The sequence below is a fragment of the Alosa alosa genome, chromosome 18 (assembly GCF_017589495.1).
Source record: "Alosa alosa isolate M-15738 ecotype Scorff River chromosome 18, AALO_Geno_1.1, whole genome shotgun sequence".
Classification (NCBI taxonomy): Eukaryota; Metazoa; Chordata; class Actinopteri; order Clupeiformes; family Clupeidae; genus Alosa; species Alosa alosa.
Genome location: NC_063206.1, coordinates 27,058,803 through 27,077,100, shown reverse-complemented (window position 1 = coordinate 27,077,100; position 18,298 = coordinate 27,058,803). Strand labels below are relative to the sequence as shown.

Below are 18,298 nucleotides of genomic sequence, written 5' to 3'. Positions count from 1 at the left end.
TTAACATAAAAAAATCACACTGTATTATCCAATACGTATGCAACAATATGTACACTCGTCAACACTCTAGGAACAATTTAATATCACTGGTATTGTTATAAACATTGGACAATAACCTCCACCATCATCTAACATGTTCTGAATGCCTTTTTTAAAAATCCGATATCACATGGCACAGCCCACCTTACCGTGATCACAGAATTCATAGTTTACCCACCTCTTATTTTACCACTTTACCACTACTGTATGTACAGCATACTAGTCTCAGGTAGGCCTAGCCAGGCAATCACAATATGTGAGTTACCTTCCTGTTTTTGAGGGGGCAATATGCAGAAGCATAAAAACAGTCAGGAATCTCTGAGCCTGCCTTGGCCAAATGTAATCCATGGGAAGCAGATTACTGACTAAGATTAGCATTAGCTCGTCTGAGATTACTGATAATTAGACTCCTAGTGGGACCATCTCTCTCTTAATGAACTGCTCAATCTATTCATCTCTATATTAACCATTTAGACTTGAAAGTAGCCTAGTATCGATATAATATATATGTAATTATAGGTCATTATAATCTGTATGACAACATGCTGCATTATGTAACAGATAGTGTATGCTGTTTAGAAAGAAACTGCCTTTTGTTATTTTACCACAGAAAGAATAATCATAGTGGAAAAAAACAGAACAAATAAATCTGAAAGAACCTCATATTCCGAACTATAGGCCTACTTCAAGTAAGTAAACTATATTAAAAGTTTCAAAATAGCAAGAAAAAAGTAGTAGCCTAGATTGTAGTAGATTTGCTTCACAGTTTCTTAAGAAAACTTGACAGCACAAAACACCTATCCCTCTAAACATTTGTAGGACTTCATAAATCTGTTCTCACCATTTCAAGCAGTTCACCATTAAAATGCCACAACCTGGTGTTGCCCAGATGTGTGATGCATTGCAAAGACCAAATGAGACAGTGAAACACTCTTCAGTAACGCTAACAACATGCTCTGCTGGTGTTCCATTAGCGAGGATGTCCTGGCGGGAGGAAAGAGAGCAGTGGACAACGACGCGGTGTGCTGGACAAACACCTCCCTCCGTCCCTTCAGCTCCTGGGTCGTGGTCACACCTGGTGGCCTGCTCTTGGAGGCCTTGTCTTTGGCTACTGTTTGAAAGGAGACAGAGGCTCTGTTGGACCAAAAACCCTGCGACAATTTGACCCCTGACCCCAACCCCCACTAGAGCTCTTTCTTGCAGAGTCAGCTCACACAATCTAGCTCCCCCCCCTTTTTTTCTGCATGGGGGTACACATTACATCATCCCACAATGCCATTAAGCGGTGAAAAGGAATGAGTGGGGGGTGGGGGGGGCAATTGTGGGACTGCTTTCATTTGGAACTCCAGGTTTCCATGGAGAGGCAACATTCCAAAGATCAGCTGGTGCAAGGAGCCACTATCAGACTGAGGGAGAGTGTAAAGCCCAGGAACCTCCTTATATCTGTCTGTAATGGCCCAGAAGGCACTGCAGGCAAAGCCACACTCAATCGAAAAACATGTTGAGATCTTGGTTTTGTGAAATAGCTACTTTAGCACCTGTGGGAATATGCTATTAAGTGCAGCTACAGTTTTTTCACCTGATGCATTTATGTTTGCCTCCCATGAATGTTACACACAAATACATAATATTCTAGGTGTTTAAAATGAAAATAGGATAGTTTTGCCTGTCTTTTTAAAATACTCAACAATTCACTCTTAATGATAAAGGTGAACACTGCCACCCAGTGGAGGTAATTGGAATCTTCTCTCACTGGCTTTTTAATGGTGACAACACACATCTTTAAGATCCTACAGGAGATATTTGGTCATAGGTCTCGAAAAAAATGAAGAAAGACTGTTTGCACCATCACAGCTCTATTAATGAAATGATACAGTACAACATTACAGTTCCAAACTTTGTGCTTAGAACCGACTTCTAGAATGACTAAGAATAATTTTGACATGCTACGATGATTACTGATGCATTGATAAGCTTATTAACAAATAGGAAGAAATGAGTGGAGAAACTGTCTTTTGCTTTCAGTACATTTAATGGATAAGATTGCAATCAATGATACAAAACCCATTGTGACAAATGAGAAATTTATTTCTTTTATTTAAAATACCATTTTCTCGTTTACAAGCATAAATAAATTTTCACCCCAGATACCAAACATAAATACTTTCCATAAACCATTTTGTTTGATCACTTTGTGCTGTATGAAAGATCTGACACTTGGCCTATTGTTACCCGATGATCCCTGTAGTGAAATAGTTACCATGCTCCAAATTCAAGGGTCTCTCCCCCAACACCAGGCTGGGTTAGTGTTGTGCGTGAAGCAGCAGCTGCTCGGAGCGACGGTGTCGAAAACACCATAGCTCAGCTCCAGACTGCTGCTTCGAAGCTACAATCAATAATCATCTGAATTCATCTGGAAGCATGTCTTTTGTGATGTAAAAAATGGATTGTAAAAAACGTGAGTAGTAAAAATGACGAGTGTCATAAAAAATCTACTCTCACTCTCTTTGTCTGCAGTCTGATGAAAAATAATAAAAAAAAGTGAAATAATTTGTTTTGAGTGAAATGGGTCCTCTCTGTGATGTACAGAGCAGACTTGGTTCACCTCCCGCAAAATAAATATTTTATGTGTTTAGCAGCTACATTTCCAGTTCAGCAATAACCTTGAGTAATTGAATAAAAAAAATGTGGAACAAAACTGGCAAAATATAATTATACATAAATAACACTGAAAATACCACAATAAAATGAAGAGACCATAGCATTACCTTGACAGTACTTTAAAATGATTAAAATCATCCATTAAAAAAAAAGAAAAATGGCAGTAGAAAAATAAAAATGAGAATTCCACATTCACAATGCACCAACTATTGAAAGATAAAACAACAAAACAGTTTAAGAAACAGAAACACTGATATACTGTCATTTGTTTTCTTTTTGCCTCCTACAAGGAAACAAAAAAGAAAATACCATACTTAAAAAAAAAAAATTATAAAAAAAATTATGTGACTTGCGCTGAATGTCTTTTTGTTTAGGGTGCTGTGCTGTGAGGTAACAACTCGAAGTCCTGCCTCCTTCCCACCTCCAAACAATCTCTACTGAAAGAACTTGAGGCCAGCGACCAGGAAGAACTTCTCCAAGAAGATCTCTGAGTCCAGCACGGCAATGTGTGCTGCTCGGCCGATCAGCGAATTGGCGGTGTTGGGCAGTGCGTGGATGACATCGTAGCGCACCAGGTTGCACTCTTTGTTCTGAAGCACGGGCAGCAGCAGGTTTTCAATCATCTCGGCATATACCGGACCTAAGAGAAATAACATGAGGAATCAAAAATTATGCCAAGTTTGTAATAACAGACCCCTGATCAACACACAATACTCTGATAAATGCACAGAAAAATTCATTCATGAGATAAAGCGGTTCACTGCCTTACAATCGGTTGGCCAGGGTTCAATTCCTATACCCGGCCCTTCGTAGTGTCCGCTAAATACCAGTCTACTTTAACTTCAACTAATGCTCCAATTAACGCTGTGCAGCCAAACTCCTGGAGAAGTGTGTGCAGCATGCTAGTGGAAGGTGAGCTACAGCAGTGTCCCGTGTGTGTGTGTGTGTGTGTGTGTGTGTGTGTGTGTGTACAGCAGCCTCACCTGTCTGCTTGTCCTTTAAGGCGGTTTTGCACATCTCAATGCGAGCTGAGTGATAGGGGACGTAGCGGTCCTGCAGAGAGCCCACCAGTACCACGTTCCTAAAGTACTGGAGCCCTGACAAGAGAAGAAGAGTTCCTTCAGCTTCATCAGTCACAACATAGCAACCAGCCTAGCAACCACTTGAGTTACTATAGAAACCACCACAACTACTTGGATTATGGGGCAGTCGTGGCCTACTGGTTAGGGCTTCGGGCTTGGAACCGGAGGTTGCTGGTTTGATCCCCGACCAGTGGGAACGGCTGAAGTGCCCTTGAGCAAGGCACCTAACCCCTCACTGCTCCCCGAGTGCCGCTGTAGCAAGGCAGCTCACTGCACCGGGTTAGTGTGTGCTTCACCTCACTGTGTGTTCACTCTGTGCTCTGTGTGTTTCACTAATTCACGGATGGGATAAATGCAGAGACCAAATTCCTCGTATACGCAAGTATACTTGGCCTAGAAACCTGATTTACATTTACATTATCTTATCAAACAGTCAGTCCCAAGGGGAATACTTGAGTCTACTGCATTTATTACCAAGAGGGGATTACTAGACAGACTACTGCAAATGTTGCATTTCTCCAAGTCGAATTGCATGATTACTGCCCGGATGAAGCGTGACAGCACTTGAATGACATCCTCATAATGGATAATTATCATAACCACTCCTGTTTCAAACGGAGAGGGTGACAGATTTAGAGCTAAGCAACACCAGGCACGTAACGGAAGCGTTCTGTTCGCGTTGCGTGTGCTGCAACAATTAGTTTCCACTATAATCAATAGAAGTAGCTACACCAGACGTGATGGCGGGGTGTACGTTCGAAAAAAATAGACCATTCGTCTACAATGGATTTTACGCGTGGCGAACGGAACACTTCAGTAACGTGCCTGGTGTAGCTTCCCTCTCAGACGCTCACCTGCTTTCTTGCTGAGCTTGTACAGGAAGGTTTGGCGTGGGTCTGAGTGATCCCGGCAGGTCAGCTGGAGAAGAGAACCCGACTTCTTCCACTTCTGCATGAACCACAGGCCTGAGACAGAAAGAGCACTCTTTAGCAGGAGCAGGGTGGACAAGCATGGACCAGTGACAAGGCCAGAGATTTGACACTACAGTCAAGTCAGGCTATTTATAAAGCACTTTAAAAACAGCAACAGTTCACCAAAGTGCTACACAATCAAAAGGTCAGAACAAAATAACTGACTAAATAATAATAAAAAAAAAACCATCAACATCAACAACAAAAACGTATTAACTGATGCTCAGACATTGCAATGTTATCAATACTAAGGCACACGTCTCACGCCCCTTGAATACATTCCTCTGTTTATTGGTTTTGAGTGTGCCATGACTCCTTATTTCCTGGTCTTATTTAAACAGAACGCTCCCGTGCTACCTGACTCACCTGTGTTGACCAGGGCAGAGCTGTTGTACAGCGTGCCCAGGTGAGGGCCCGACAGAGACAGGAAGGTGTGCAGCCGGCTCAGGTAACACTTAAACCTGGGCCTTGTCAGCACCGAGCGCACGATCAGGTTCCCCAGGGAGTGACCCACGAAGCTGAGGACAAAACGAGGAAAGAAACACAATCAGACAGAGGAGAGACAATATATATATATATATATATATATATATATATATATATATATATATATATATATATATATATATATATATATATATATATATATATAGAGAGAGAGAGAGAGAGAGAGAGAGAGAGAGAGAGAGAGAGAGAGAGAGAGAGAGAGTGTAACAAAGATTCAATTAAATCAGACAATTGGCTTTGGAAATTATCATCACTAAATAATTTTTTTTTTTTTAAAAAACCTACCTGATTTTTGAGACAGTTAAATTGTAGATCTGAATATACTGCACAATTTCATCCAACAGCCGGTCAGTCATTGATTCAAAATCAGCAAAGGTGTCATTCTGTAGAAGACAGAAAATAAATTCAAAGATTAACAACAGCAGAAAGTTACTGTGAGGCAGCTATTTATTTTGACAACACCCTTTTCATCTCAGGTGGGTGCAACTATCTCCCTGTGTTTGTGTTGCTGTTTACCTGATTGCGTTCGGACATGAGGAATTCTATGTGAGAGCCAGGCAATCCCAGCTCCAGGTAGGTCTTCACCAGGCGCAAGTCTGCGCTGTTTCCTGTTGGAACAGAGGAGCAAAGAACAGATGAGCATACACACACCCAGCAAACGAGCCCAGCACTGGACGACTGAATTCATTCTTCTCCTTTCTGTTGCTAAAGAACCATGTGTGCTTTTCATTTGAATTACAGCACTTGGACTGCAAAGGGTTGTACTGAAATCCACACATAGTATTCCTTCAACAATTTATTGAACAGAGAAAGGTACAGCTTGGTTCAGCATTCACTTTGCAGGCTATATCAGTCACAAGACTGCTATGTATTGCATTATATAAGAAAAATTAACAACTTCAATAATTCATGTTTAAACAGAAAGGGGTGGGATTTCCCCTGGAAATGGTATCCCTACTGATATAAAACCACAGTCCACGTTTGGGTGGGTTTCACAACATCCCCTGTGTTCCAGAAATTGGAATGCATGAAGCCAAAAACAGACAGTCATACTCACAAGACACATTTTGGATAATGACCCATCTTTAACGTGGAATATCTATCTAAATGTGATCCAATGTGTTCCTGAAAGTGCAAACTGAATATTTTACAGTAGCTCTATAATGTTGACAATCTGTTTTAGAGCCTAATAATCCTGAGCTATGTTGATAGGGACTGATGTGGATATGTTGTCCATTTTCTTATGTGGCCTCTATTCAATCATGTCTGGTATTATTACCTCTTCTCAATCCATTATTATTAAAGATTTATTTGGTAAAGAAATACATCTATCGCCCATGTTATGCCAACATATTTAATTCACCTAGATATAGGCTACAGTAGATAAAGGCTTATGGACATCTGCTGTTGTCAGCGTGCAGTCTATCCCTTTACTCACAATAGCCTACATGTTAAAACATTAAATGTTCAATTATTACCTGCTGACTAATGCAAATTACTAATTGCTTTTAAAGAATTTCACTTGCACATGCACTCAGTTTCTTTCTAATCGCGGTGTCTTTCTGCCATCTGTGAGGCTGCAATGATTAGGCCTACATTATCCCAACTGTGATAGGTGCCATCTGCGAGGCTGCGATGATTAGGCCTACATTATCCCAACTGTGATAGGTGCGCGATCTCCGTCTGGAAGCCTATTATTTGTTCTTGCTTGTTTTCACGCTAATAATCAAGAAGAAGGGTCTATATGCTCCAAAGAAGAACCAAATTGAACACTCATCAATGAGCAGCTCAAAATATTTAGCCAACAGGTCCACTTTCAGACTCGTTGTTAATGGCTGTATTTTGCCTCGGAAAGTTCCGCGCTTCATTTAATTAGCACCTGATTGAATCAGATTAGACCATTAGCATCTCTCCTATAAGCTAACGGTCTAATCTGATTCAATGAGCTGGAGCTAAAAGTGTTACTGTCAGACTCAGAGAACGGCTGGATGAACTGGGGAAAGGTAAAACTCAATTGTTTAACTCAAGGGGAGGTGGAAAACGAGTGTATTTCCCCAAATGGTGGAATATCCCTTTAAACTCAACTCATCAAGTCTTTCATTTAACTTACCGTTGAATGAAGAAAAACATTACATAAAGAGAGGCCACTATGCCTCGCATAGAAATAGATTTGCAGGAGATTCTAATTCACATGCTCAAGGAGCTTTCTGGAGAAGTTGGGTGTCTGCTCTTTTTGCGTAGTTTTAAGTAAAAATCGTATTTGATGTGAAAATCCGTGGTTGCTACGCAAAATGCGTACAGGTTGGCAGGTCTGTTCTATGTTCTTTACTTTTTAAAGCTCCACCCCCTTTTAAACTATTACCCTCTCATGATTTTGAGCTGTTAATCAGATTCCTTTCACCGTTTATGCCAAAACATGAGAATCTGTGTGAGTTTAATAAAGGGCATGCTTGTTGTGTGCCGATAATCAAAGACGGACAGAGGTTTCGTCACAGTAATAATAACCTGTTGAGAGACCGTCTGATGGGCATGGATTTTTCAGGCTTTGTTTGGGTTAGCTGGTCTATAGCTACATTTAATAACCTAACAGCCTAACTGGTACGACAAAGCATAAGGTTAAGTTGTTGGCTCTGTTCCAGTAATACATTGTTTTGCACTCTGTCTTTTAATTATTTTATTGTCTTTTAACTACTCTATTTTATGTATTTTACTTTTTAAACATTTTAAAACTACTGCCCTTTTATGCTTTTATGTAGTCTTTGCTTTTGTTTATGTAAAGCCAATTCAATTACCCCTGTGTATAAAATGTGCTATATAAATAAACTTGCCTTGCCTTGTAACATCTCTGCCTGGCTCCAGGCTTGATTCCTTATGCTCAACTCCAGCCCATGAACACACACATTTTCTCAACATCCCCTTTCAACAGCTCACTATATCTTTTAGAGTGTTTGTGCAATTGTGTGTGTGTGTGGTCTCCTCAGTGCTCACCGTCCAGGCCGTGGACACAGACCACCAGGTGGACGCCCTCGTCGGTGCTGTCGTCCTCCTCCAGGCTGAAGTAGGGCATGGTGGAGGCCAGCTCCGCCACCTCACTGTACAGGAAGCCCGGCAGCTTCAGCAGCTTCAGCTCCTCTTTGGCCTGCACAAACCTGTAAACAAGCACACACACACACACACACACACACACACACACACACACACACACACACACACACACACAGCCAAGGCTATTACATCGGGATCAGCATCAAGGGCCTGTATTCTGCAAGACCACACATGTATAAAATACCGCAAAGTACACAGTACAGCAATTTATTCCTCCTAAACGAATAGGCTTGACAGAACAGAGATGATGAAGTTCTGACTCATTAAGTTAGCAAGAAGGGGAAAAACAAACTTCATATCTATAAATTATATATTTATAAATAATAATTATTATATATAATTAGGGCTGTCAAAATAATGTGTTAATTTCGATTAATTAATTACAGAAATAATAACGCGTTAAAAACTAAAAACTAACTGCATTTCATAGTGACATTTGACCCAGTACAGTCTGGCTATGAAACATTTAGCCTACGTTTTAAAAAGAACGCCCAGACAAATACTGTTGACAGGAGCATCAATCTACTATTTCTGCAGTAAGGAATTTCCGCTGCCTACCATAGCAGTTCTCAAGTCTGAAGTAGCATCTCGATGCAAAACAATCCGGAGGTAGGCCTACGAGTTAGCACACCTGTTGATGATAATAATGCTAGCCGCCAGCCTTGTCAAAGTTAACTTTGCTAACGTTTTGCTGAGCCTACCCTAACTAACCAACAAACTCCATTAATAAATTGACTACATTTGTTGCACACTTGAAACAATCAAGTAGGTTGAAGGTGGTTACATTTATTTCCATTCCAATAACTTCACACACACTATTTCCGTTCGCACTGTGTAACTGTTAATTTTAATTTCGCGAATTTCGTGTGTGTTTGCTTGCGTATGTGTGTTTGTGCATGTGCATGCATGCGTACATATGTCTACTGTGTGAGTATGTGTCATACGTATGATTACTGTGAATGTATGTGTGTGCGTGTGTATCTGTTTATGCACATGTGTGCACACGGAATGGGTTAACATGACCCTTGGAGGCAAACATACGGAAAAAATTGGTCATCCTAGGCCCTACGGTTCTCAAGATATTAAAAGAAAACTGTGTCTGCCCTACCCTCCTTTCGGGGGGTCCAGTACAGCGGGGGGGCTACAGATCAAAACGAAAAACGATGTTTCCATGCTATCCATGTGGGGTTACATGCCCACCAAGTTTCGATAATACCCGGTCTTTCAGTGTCCCGGGAATCCTTGTTGGTGTACGGTCACTAAATGTACACATAAATTATTTTATTGTAAGGCCCCCCATGAACGAAAGTTCACAAAACCTCCTAGGCCCTACGGTTCTCGAGATATTCACAGAAAACTGTCTCCGGCCACCTACAGGCCAGTTGGTGTATAGTAACATAAATTAATTTATTGTGTGGCCCCCTATGAACGGAATTCCACGAAACTTGGCGTGCACTCAGAGGGTGTCATAATGATCCTACACTTCCAATTTTGTGCAGTTTTGACTATGTTAGGTCACAGGTACCTGCGATTACAACACCTCATTTTTACTTTTTTGTGTTTAACTAGGTGGCGCTATACATGAAATGAGTGGTTATGGAATGGGTTGCCGTGGCCCCTTGAGATCAACATACAAAAAAAAAAGGTCCTCCTAAACCTTACGGTTCTCGAGATATTCACAGAAAACTGTGTCTGCCCTACCCTCCTTTCAGGGGTGCAGTCCAGCCCGGGGCTACAGATCAAAAACGAAAAACGATGGTTCCATGCCATCCATATGGGGTTACATGCCCACCAAGTTTCGTCTACCCCGTTCTTTCAGTGTCCCGGGAATCCTTGACGGAAATTTGGACATGGGAAAAAAAATAAAATAATAAAATCTGACTAAACCTATTTTGCTTCGCTGCGCGGCGGTCATAAATAACTTGCTGAAATGTTCGTAATCAAAACTGGCAAATAAAGTAGGTTGCCTTTTAAAACCCACTCACAACTAGGAATAACATTAACATACTGACTAACCCTCCAATTGTTCCAACAAACATTTAATCCAAATCCCCAGTAAAACTGGCATCATCTACCGGGGCTTATAGATCCAGTCTCTTGAGTTAGCGTAGCTTCACCTAAAAAAGTTCTTAACTAATGATAGACTATGAGAGAGAGAGCGCTGGAGACTTACGCATTCATGTGAGCTTCAGGGACGTTCTCATACCAGCGCATGCTGCTGCTGGTGGTGGTGGTGAGGGGCGGGACAACAGCCCGACAGCAGACGGGCGGTTGGTGCAGGGAGCTGCCCGTCTCCGGCAGGTTCTCCAATCCCACCTGGTCATAGAGCAGGCTCCTCCCCTCCTCGCCGCTCTCCTCCGCCCCCTCCATCCCGTTGACGTAGGCCGGGGCGTCCGTCTCCTCGTAGTAACCGTTCTCGATGTCGTGTTCCGGCTCCTCTTCATCATCGCCCTCGTCCTCCTCGTTGGCTCCGGCAGCCGCTGCGGGGACGAGGGTGGTGGTGGAGGTGGCGGACAGGCCAGAAGGTCGGACGCCCAGAGTGACCGCGGACGACTCGACGGGGCTGATCTCGGACACGTCGGTGCTGGAGCGCGAGCCGAAGTGGTTCTCCACCAGGCCGCGCTTCACCATGTCCGTACTGCTGGTGCCTGAGGCGCTGGACTGGGCCCCTCCCGCGGCAGTGGACGCTGACGCAGATGCAGACGGTTCTGCTGCTGCAGCCCCACAGGGGGCGCCGGTCGAAGGCGAGTCCAGGAACACAGACTCGTCCCCCAGACTGGCCAGGGTGGAGCGCTGGGCGGTGGTGGTGGCAGGGCACAGGGGGTTGTTGGGGGCGTGAGCGCTGCTGCTGACCGGCTCCCAGGGGTCAGGGTCGGCCGAGAACACCAGGCTCTGCTCCTGCACCAGCACGCTGGACTTCCTCCCGACGGGCTCGCTCTCGGGCTCTTCGTCGGACGGGAGCGAGGTGATGGACGTAAGCGAGGACTGGACGTCACTCACGCCGCTCGTCGTCTCTGGGCAGAGGCCGCCTCCTCCTCCTCCGTCAGGGCCCTTGGCTCCCGCTGTGAGCGCCTGCAGTGGCCTGACGGTGGACACAGGCCTGGGCGGCTTCTCCGACGCCGGCTGCTGCTGCTGGGGGACCCAGACGGGCTCCGTGGTGTCGGCCTTCGCCTGCGGCCCCGGTGCCAGCTGTGTGGCCGAGCTGGGCTCGCTCTCGATGCCCGAGTCCGAGAGGCGTGACGAAGGTCCACCGGGCAGCTGGATGCAGTCGCTCTTAGCGCCCAGTGCTGGACCACCGCCCTCGCCTGCTGCTGCTGCTGCTGCTTCTGATGATGCCGCCGCTGCCCCCTCCACCCCACCGCCTTGCGAGGGCTGGACCTCAGGGCTGCAGTGCGACTGTGTGATCTCTGGCAGCAGCCCCGCTAGCCGGCCCGGTGAGAGCACGGTGACCTTCTCGCCCTGGTAGGGGTCCTTGTCGCTGGGCTTCACATCAATGTGCCGGAGGCCCCCGCTGTGGCCCCCTGCTGCTGCTGCTGCTGCTGCGGGCGGCGGCGCCTCACCACGGGGCACGGCCACTCCGCCCTCCGCGCCCGCCACTGGGGCTGCGGCTCCAGGACCTGCCTGGGGCCTGCCGTGGGCGCCCGCCGCGGGCCGCAGCAGGTTGGTGAAGTCGTCCCTTAGGCAGCCGCCGTCCGTTTGGCACTCGGCCTCCCCCGCCGGGTCGGGCAGCGTGGGAGCGTGTTTGACGCTGATCCGGGAACTGTTTCTGCCGTCCCCAGGGAGGAGGTGGTGGTGGTGGTGGTGGTGGTGACCTTCTCTCTCCTCCCCATCTCGTCCACCAACACCCTCCCCCGCTGTCGACGCTGACCACTCCCGGGGGGGCTTGGCCAGGGGCTCGGCGGCAGAGGAGTGTGAGGGTGGCAGCTTCAGGTGCTTGTAGCCGGTGAGGATGACCAAGTCCTTGGAGCTCTGGCGCACCAGCTTCTTGGAGTTCTCCGTCTTGGTGTTCTTCTTCAGCTTGATGGACTTGGCCTTGCACTTGAGCGGCTGCAGCTCGGCCGTGGGCTCGGGCCAGGTGGTGTCCAGGGCGCCGTGCCGCGGCTCGGGGGTCGGGCTCAGGAGACCTGTGCCACTGGCACCACTCATGTCCCGCGAGCTGGACCGGTCCAACCTCCCTGATACGGACCCTCTACGGGCGTTAGGCATCCCTAGCCAAGGGCCGTCACGATCTGAGGGAGAGAAGCAAGCTGGGTGAGAGAGTAGCCAAGACCAGCAGCAGACACAGACATTATCCTCAAGTCATTGTGGCTTAGCAACACATCATAATTAAGCAGTGGGAGTAGTGTTGGTAAAGCATTTCGCCATGGCCGAATGCAAGGTACCGAAGGTAATCACAGCCATGGTGATATCCTGTGCCAACACCAATATGAGTGTCGTACTGCTTATATACAACAGTTCCATTATCACCTAATTTAGTTTTTAGATACTAAATTGTGATTTCTGTTGTTTATTTTGATTTTTGCTCGTTCACCCTCCGCCCACAAAAAATAGTTCTAATCTTAGCCTTGGCGTTTCTGGTTGCCAAGCAACGTAACACCCCTCAAGAGTCAAGATCAGCGAGAGGCTATGTGCTTGTGCACACAGTAGGCTAACTTGTACCTAATGTCTATACATCTCGTATCAAATTGAACATACATCTCGTATCAAATTGAACATTCACCTACTCTTTACTTACTCCATTTTCTCACTCAAATGTGATGTTATGAAATCACTGCTCTCTTGAAATGTTATGAAATCACTGCTCTCACTGATCGCTTTGTATGAATGAAATGTTGGCTTTGGATAATTCAATGCAATATGTGGAGTGATTACTTGTAGTAAAACGTCCTAGTGGGGGATCTCCTGGAATATCGCCACTCATGACGACTCATGGAATGCCTCTCATCCAATGAGAAATTAAGAAGTAGTTTGACGGGACCTTACTGTCGTTTAACACACCATATAATAAATAGCTTACTATATGCATTGTATGGTAAGGTATGAACTACTATTGAAATAAAAATAAAAAAAAAACTGTTCTGTGACGGAGCTGTTGGCTTTTTCAGTCACGTGGTGCGACTTACCCTCCTTGACCGAGTCGAGGTAGCGGTCCTCAAAGATGATTGGCAGCGAATTGACATCTCCGTCCAGGTCGGCACACTCGACAGGCAGTGGCGGCAGTGACAGGAAGTAGGAGGAGCTTTTAATGGCGGCAGTCATCTGTTGGTGGCTGTGAGCGCTGCGAGGAGAGACCGAGGGAGGGAAGGAGGGAGCAGTTCAGTGAGTTCATAAGCATCATCCAGCAGCCCTTTACCACTGACAGCCTGACTACTGCAGCTAAAAGAAATGACAGGATTCTTTATCAGTGCTGATGAAAGGAGAGAAAATCTTCAAAGACACTCACTGCAGTTCCTGGTAGGCGAGCGCGGTTTGGCGCGGATGTTCCAGGCAAAAGAAAGCCTCAGCAAATCTTCGGACCTGCCGAGGTGAAATGTAAATGCATCTTAAAACTGTTGATCATTACAAATATCTCTATGCCTCCGAAGTGAGTTAACTATTGAATTTCTGTGGAGTAAGGGCGAGTTACTCCGTTGGTGCCAAACTATCGACATCCATAAATAGTTCTGCAGTCATTGCAAATTAATTTACATCCACCACCTCATTCACAGTCGTTGCCTCCATATATGGCACCCCAGCACCTGTTCACACATCAGGACATTACATCCCATAATGATCTCTATTGACACACAGCAGATAACGAGGGGGTAGCGTAGCTGCAGGTGTCAGCGATTAGCTTCACAGCCTGATCAAGCTCAGGATCCAGGTGTGGACGGATCCTCACTTTGAAAAACTCACACAACTCCCAAGCTTTTGCATAATACGACACATAGGTTCACGTATAACACTTCACTCCACTTGTCTAACCATAACTGGGTCAATTCGTTCATTTGATATTGTTAGTTAGGGTCAAGGATTTTTGGAGATGCATTTAAATTTTAGATCAAACAAAAGCGCAAGTCTGTGCTTGTGTGAGTGCATGTAGGATTGAGTGTGTGTGTGTGTGTGTGTGTCTGTGAGTCTAACTAACCCTTAGCGTGTGATGGTCCATGGCCAGCAGGGCGGCGATGCTCTCGTGCAGGGACACCACCTCCAGGAACTGACCCCACAGCGCCATGAGCAGAGAGCACAGCTGGGCCAGGTTCATGTTCACCAGCTCCGCCAACTCATCTGGACTCTCTGCTCTCTTCTGGAGAACACGCACACACACATGCATGTGTATCCACACACACACACACACACACACACACAAGAGCATAGAATTGAGCAAATATTCAGAGATCTGGTGAAAAAGCAACCAAACAAACAAACAAACAAATCAAATACTCTTTTCAGCCACCAGGGGGCATCCCCACACAGTGAGTCTCCTTAAGCAGAGGCACGGGGGATGTTGTAGCGTTACCGAGATGAGCCAGATAATTGATAAGTGTTTGAAGGACGGAAAGAGGATTTTTTTTTTCTTTTTTTCTTTATATATTTATTCTTGAACAACTTGAGAGAGGCAGCAAGCATACCTAACGATTCAAACCCACCCCAACCACCATACACAGACTTATTGAATAGTAAAACATAACATTCTGGAGTACAGCACTAGAATGGGATGTATAAAATGAAATCCGTGAGTCAGTGTGTGCTACCTGTATTTCTGGGAGACATCCAACACCGTTTCATCCTGACTGACAGCCAGAGTGTGAAAGACCCTGTGAGTGGCTCAAAATAACCCCTTTGGGCTGAAAACTGCACATCTTTTTGGGCTTAGAGTCAGACAGCCGTTGGAGCTCCCAGAAGCTGATGTGTCATGGCCCACCACTGCGCACTTGTGTCACATTAAAGACATTAGCACAGTGCTCCCCAGCTAACGCTAGCCAAGCTGCAGCATCAGCAAACCTGCTCCACAGACGGCTGCTCTACATCCCAGTGACTACAGTGCAGAGTCAGGGAGAGAAGAGGCTGTGTGTGTGTGTGTGTGTGTGTGTGTATGTATGTGTGTGTGTGTGTGTGTTGGGGGTGGGGTGCAACACGCATAATAAATCTGGGATAAATATTTCAGAGCTTCTCAATTTTTTATAAATACTCCCACAGACGTAAAAGAGAGCAGAGGAGAAGTCTATGACTTATCTGTTTTAACATTGCTGAAAATAGAGCTAGGCACACTGAGACTGATGTTCTCATTAGATAAACAAATCACATGGCATTATCAGAGCAAAATGAATATGAGGGTAACCTGCAGGTCTGTCTATGACTAAAAACATGCCTCAAAAGAAGGATTTATTGTGTGTAAGCGTTTATTAATATGTATGTGTAACTGTATGTGTCTATGTTCCATCACTATGAATGGTGAGAGCACATACCTTCACTTGGTCACAAAGTTCGGTGAGACGGGCCTCCACGTCAAGTTTCTCTGGGGGACAAAGAACACAAAGGTCATGATAAATTTCAAGATATCAACGTGGGATTGGTCTGCAAGTGTAGCTGAGGGAGCAGAGGAACCATTAGAACATCAGCAGAGGAACCATTAGATTGACAAACCAGGAGGAAATAGTGAAAGACCAGGACACTACAGGGACACCAGAACAGAGACAGAGAGAAAGGGAGAGAGAGAAAGACAGAGATGGAAAGAAAGGAGAGAGAGAGAGAGAGAGACAGAGATGGAGAGAAAGAAAGAAAAAAAGAAAGGATAGAGAGAGGGATAGACAGACTTGAAAAGATAATTCGATGAAGAGCTAAAGAAGGGAAGAGGAAAGAAGAGAAAACTGAGGAAAGGTTGAGAGCAGAGAGAGAGAGAGAGAGAGAGAGAGAGGGGGAGAGAGAGAGAGAGAGAGATTGAGAGAGAGAGAGACGAGGCATTGCCAGACATGAAGAGAAACCCCCAATAGCCTAGAAACACACTGAAGAAGGAAGAAGGAACAAGAGAAAAAGAGCACAGATCTCCAGTGTTCCATCAGCAAGGAAGACTTACTCAACGGAGAGAAAAGTCAACCGCCTGGAGAGGAGGCGCATCGGGAGAGGAGAGAGAGATAGAGAGAGAGAAGACGGAGGGAGGGAAGGACAATGAGAGGTGGAGGAGGAGAGCGAGTGAGCCAGGGAAGAGGGGGACGGGGTCGTACGGGATGGAGGGGTAACATACCTATGGTGACGTGCCTTTGGCCGCGGGGGTAAGGTCTTCTGAGAACTCTTTCATAAAGGACTTGCATGCTGGGCTTGGCTAGTGGTGGGGATTGCACATATATAGGCACATGTTCAACGTGTCATCTCCCTTCAGCGGGTGCTTAATGCTCAGTAAGAGCCATTTACTGTTAGGTGGGTTAGAGAGAGGTGGTGGGGCTGACAAAAGCCTGTGCAGCAGCAGGAGCAGGAGGAGAGGGGTTAGTGTCTGAGGGTGATGCTGTGCTACAGGAGAGAAACTAGTGGCTTAGGGAGCTAGTCTACAGTTGGAAATGAAGGGGTTTAGTGAAATTAACAGAACACACACAAGCACAACAAAAAAAGATTGCTCATAAGGGGCAACGACAGAAGACACACACACACACACACACACACACACGCACACACGTACACACGTACACACGTACACACGTACACACGTACACACACAACATCAATACAAGCACATAGTTGGATGGGTAATTCTGGTTAGGATGAGGATGATAAGTTGAGAAGAACAGGTTTAAGTTAGTTACTGCCTAGGTGACCAATCTTACAAATTTCCAGTAAAGGGGTTAGATGGTGAGAGGCGGGATTAATTTGAATGTTAGCAAATGATCAAACAAAAATACAACAACAACAACAACAACAACATCTCAAAACAGCCATCTAAAACAAACAAGCTAAAAAACTGACAGGACGTGTGGCACCTATGAAACTGGAGGTCACTTTGACAAAGCAATAAATAATCACTGATCACACACACTCGATTACAAAGCAGTGCTTTAAAAAAACAAAACAACACAAAACTCTCCTCATTTACAACTGAATGTGGCCATCAGAAAGCCAATAGTACCACTCAATTCCCTCCCTGGAACAATCACATCCATTGACCTTCAAAGTGATTTGGACAAAGCATCAGCAACAGTGCTACGCATGAAGGAACAGAACATAAATGGGGTGGGGATTATGAGCCGGCTAGCACTAAGAGAGAGAGGGGGTCGTGTGGGTGGAGGGGTGTGTGTGGGGGGGCATGGGCGCCCACTGTACCTAGCTCCATGCGGTGGGAGGAGGGCAGGTCCTTGGTGACGGTGGAGAAGTAGGAGAAGAGACCCTGGTAGGCCAGCAGCAGGCTGGCACACAAGCTCTGGTGCAGGTTGAAGGCGTGCTGCAGGCAGTGATCAGACACCAGGAACGTCTTCCCCTGAGGAGGGCACGAGAGCACAACACACCTTAAAAGAACATGCCAACTTTTGCCAGAGTGAGACAAGAGGAAACATACCATTCTCCATTATGCATGCAATAACCCTGTTTGACACCTTAGACCTATAGGATGTTAGTTAAGCCAGTTAGCCTACAACTCCCTTTTAGCACCAGGCTAGCAATAGGTTAACTGGTGTAATGTGGGATTCAGCAAATCTCACCAGTGGTCCATTCTGTGTGCACTAAATGTTGTGTGTGCAAGAACTCACACCACACCACCCTGGTGGAGCACCGGTAACCTCACTGATTGACATTCGGTCAATCTGGGTTCGATTCCCGCCACTGAGAGTCCGTGTTGCTTTGGATAAATGCGTCGGCTAAATATCAGTCAACTTTAACACTGCTGCAGCCAATCAGAAACAGGATGTCATCAGTTCACACCCCAGAGAGTTGCAACAACTCTATTCACGCCAATGTTCTATTTCAAGC

At 45.6% G+C, this 18,298-nt stretch overlaps 1 protein-coding gene across 7 annotated transcripts in view; it reads right to left on the bottom strand.

The window, feature by feature from the left end:
* Positions 1-2,116: 2,116 nt before the first annotated feature.
* The window catches only part of fam135a (family with sequence similarity 135 member A), a 37,931-nt gene continuing 21,749 nt past the window's right edge, over positions 2,117-18,298 (bottom strand). For 4 of the 7 annotated variants that reach the window (XM_048269356.1, XM_048269363.1, XM_048269362.1 and 1 more), the window contains 14 exons: positions 17,657-17,810; positions 16,590-16,667; positions 15,814-15,863; positions 14,493-14,651; positions 13,809-13,882; positions 13,489-13,643; positions 10,539-12,594; positions 8,249-8,409; positions 5,777-5,868; positions 5,546-5,643; positions 5,120-5,271; positions 4,637-4,747; positions 3,684-3,797; positions 2,117-3,340 (listed from right to left, as the gene is read on the bottom strand). In XM_048269356.1, the coding sequence (XP_048125313.1) occupies positions 3,135-3,340; positions 3,684-3,797; positions 4,637-4,747; positions 5,120-5,271; positions 5,546-5,643; positions 5,777-5,868; positions 8,249-8,409; positions 10,539-12,594; positions 13,489-13,643; positions 13,809-13,882; positions 14,493-14,651; positions 15,814-15,863; positions 16,590-16,667; positions 17,657-17,810 (3,660 nt within the window). In that variant the 3' untranslated portion in view covers positions 2,117-3,134. The remainder of the gene's footprint in view (positions 3,341-3,683; positions 3,798-4,636; positions 4,748-5,119; positions 5,272-5,545; positions 5,644-5,776; positions 5,869-8,248; positions 8,410-10,538; positions 12,595-13,488; positions 13,644-13,808; positions 13,883-14,492; positions 14,652-15,813; positions 15,864-16,589; positions 16,668-17,656; positions 17,811-18,298) is intronic. The other 3 variants (XM_048269357.1, XM_048269358.1, XM_048269360.1) reach the window with 3 other exon arrangements.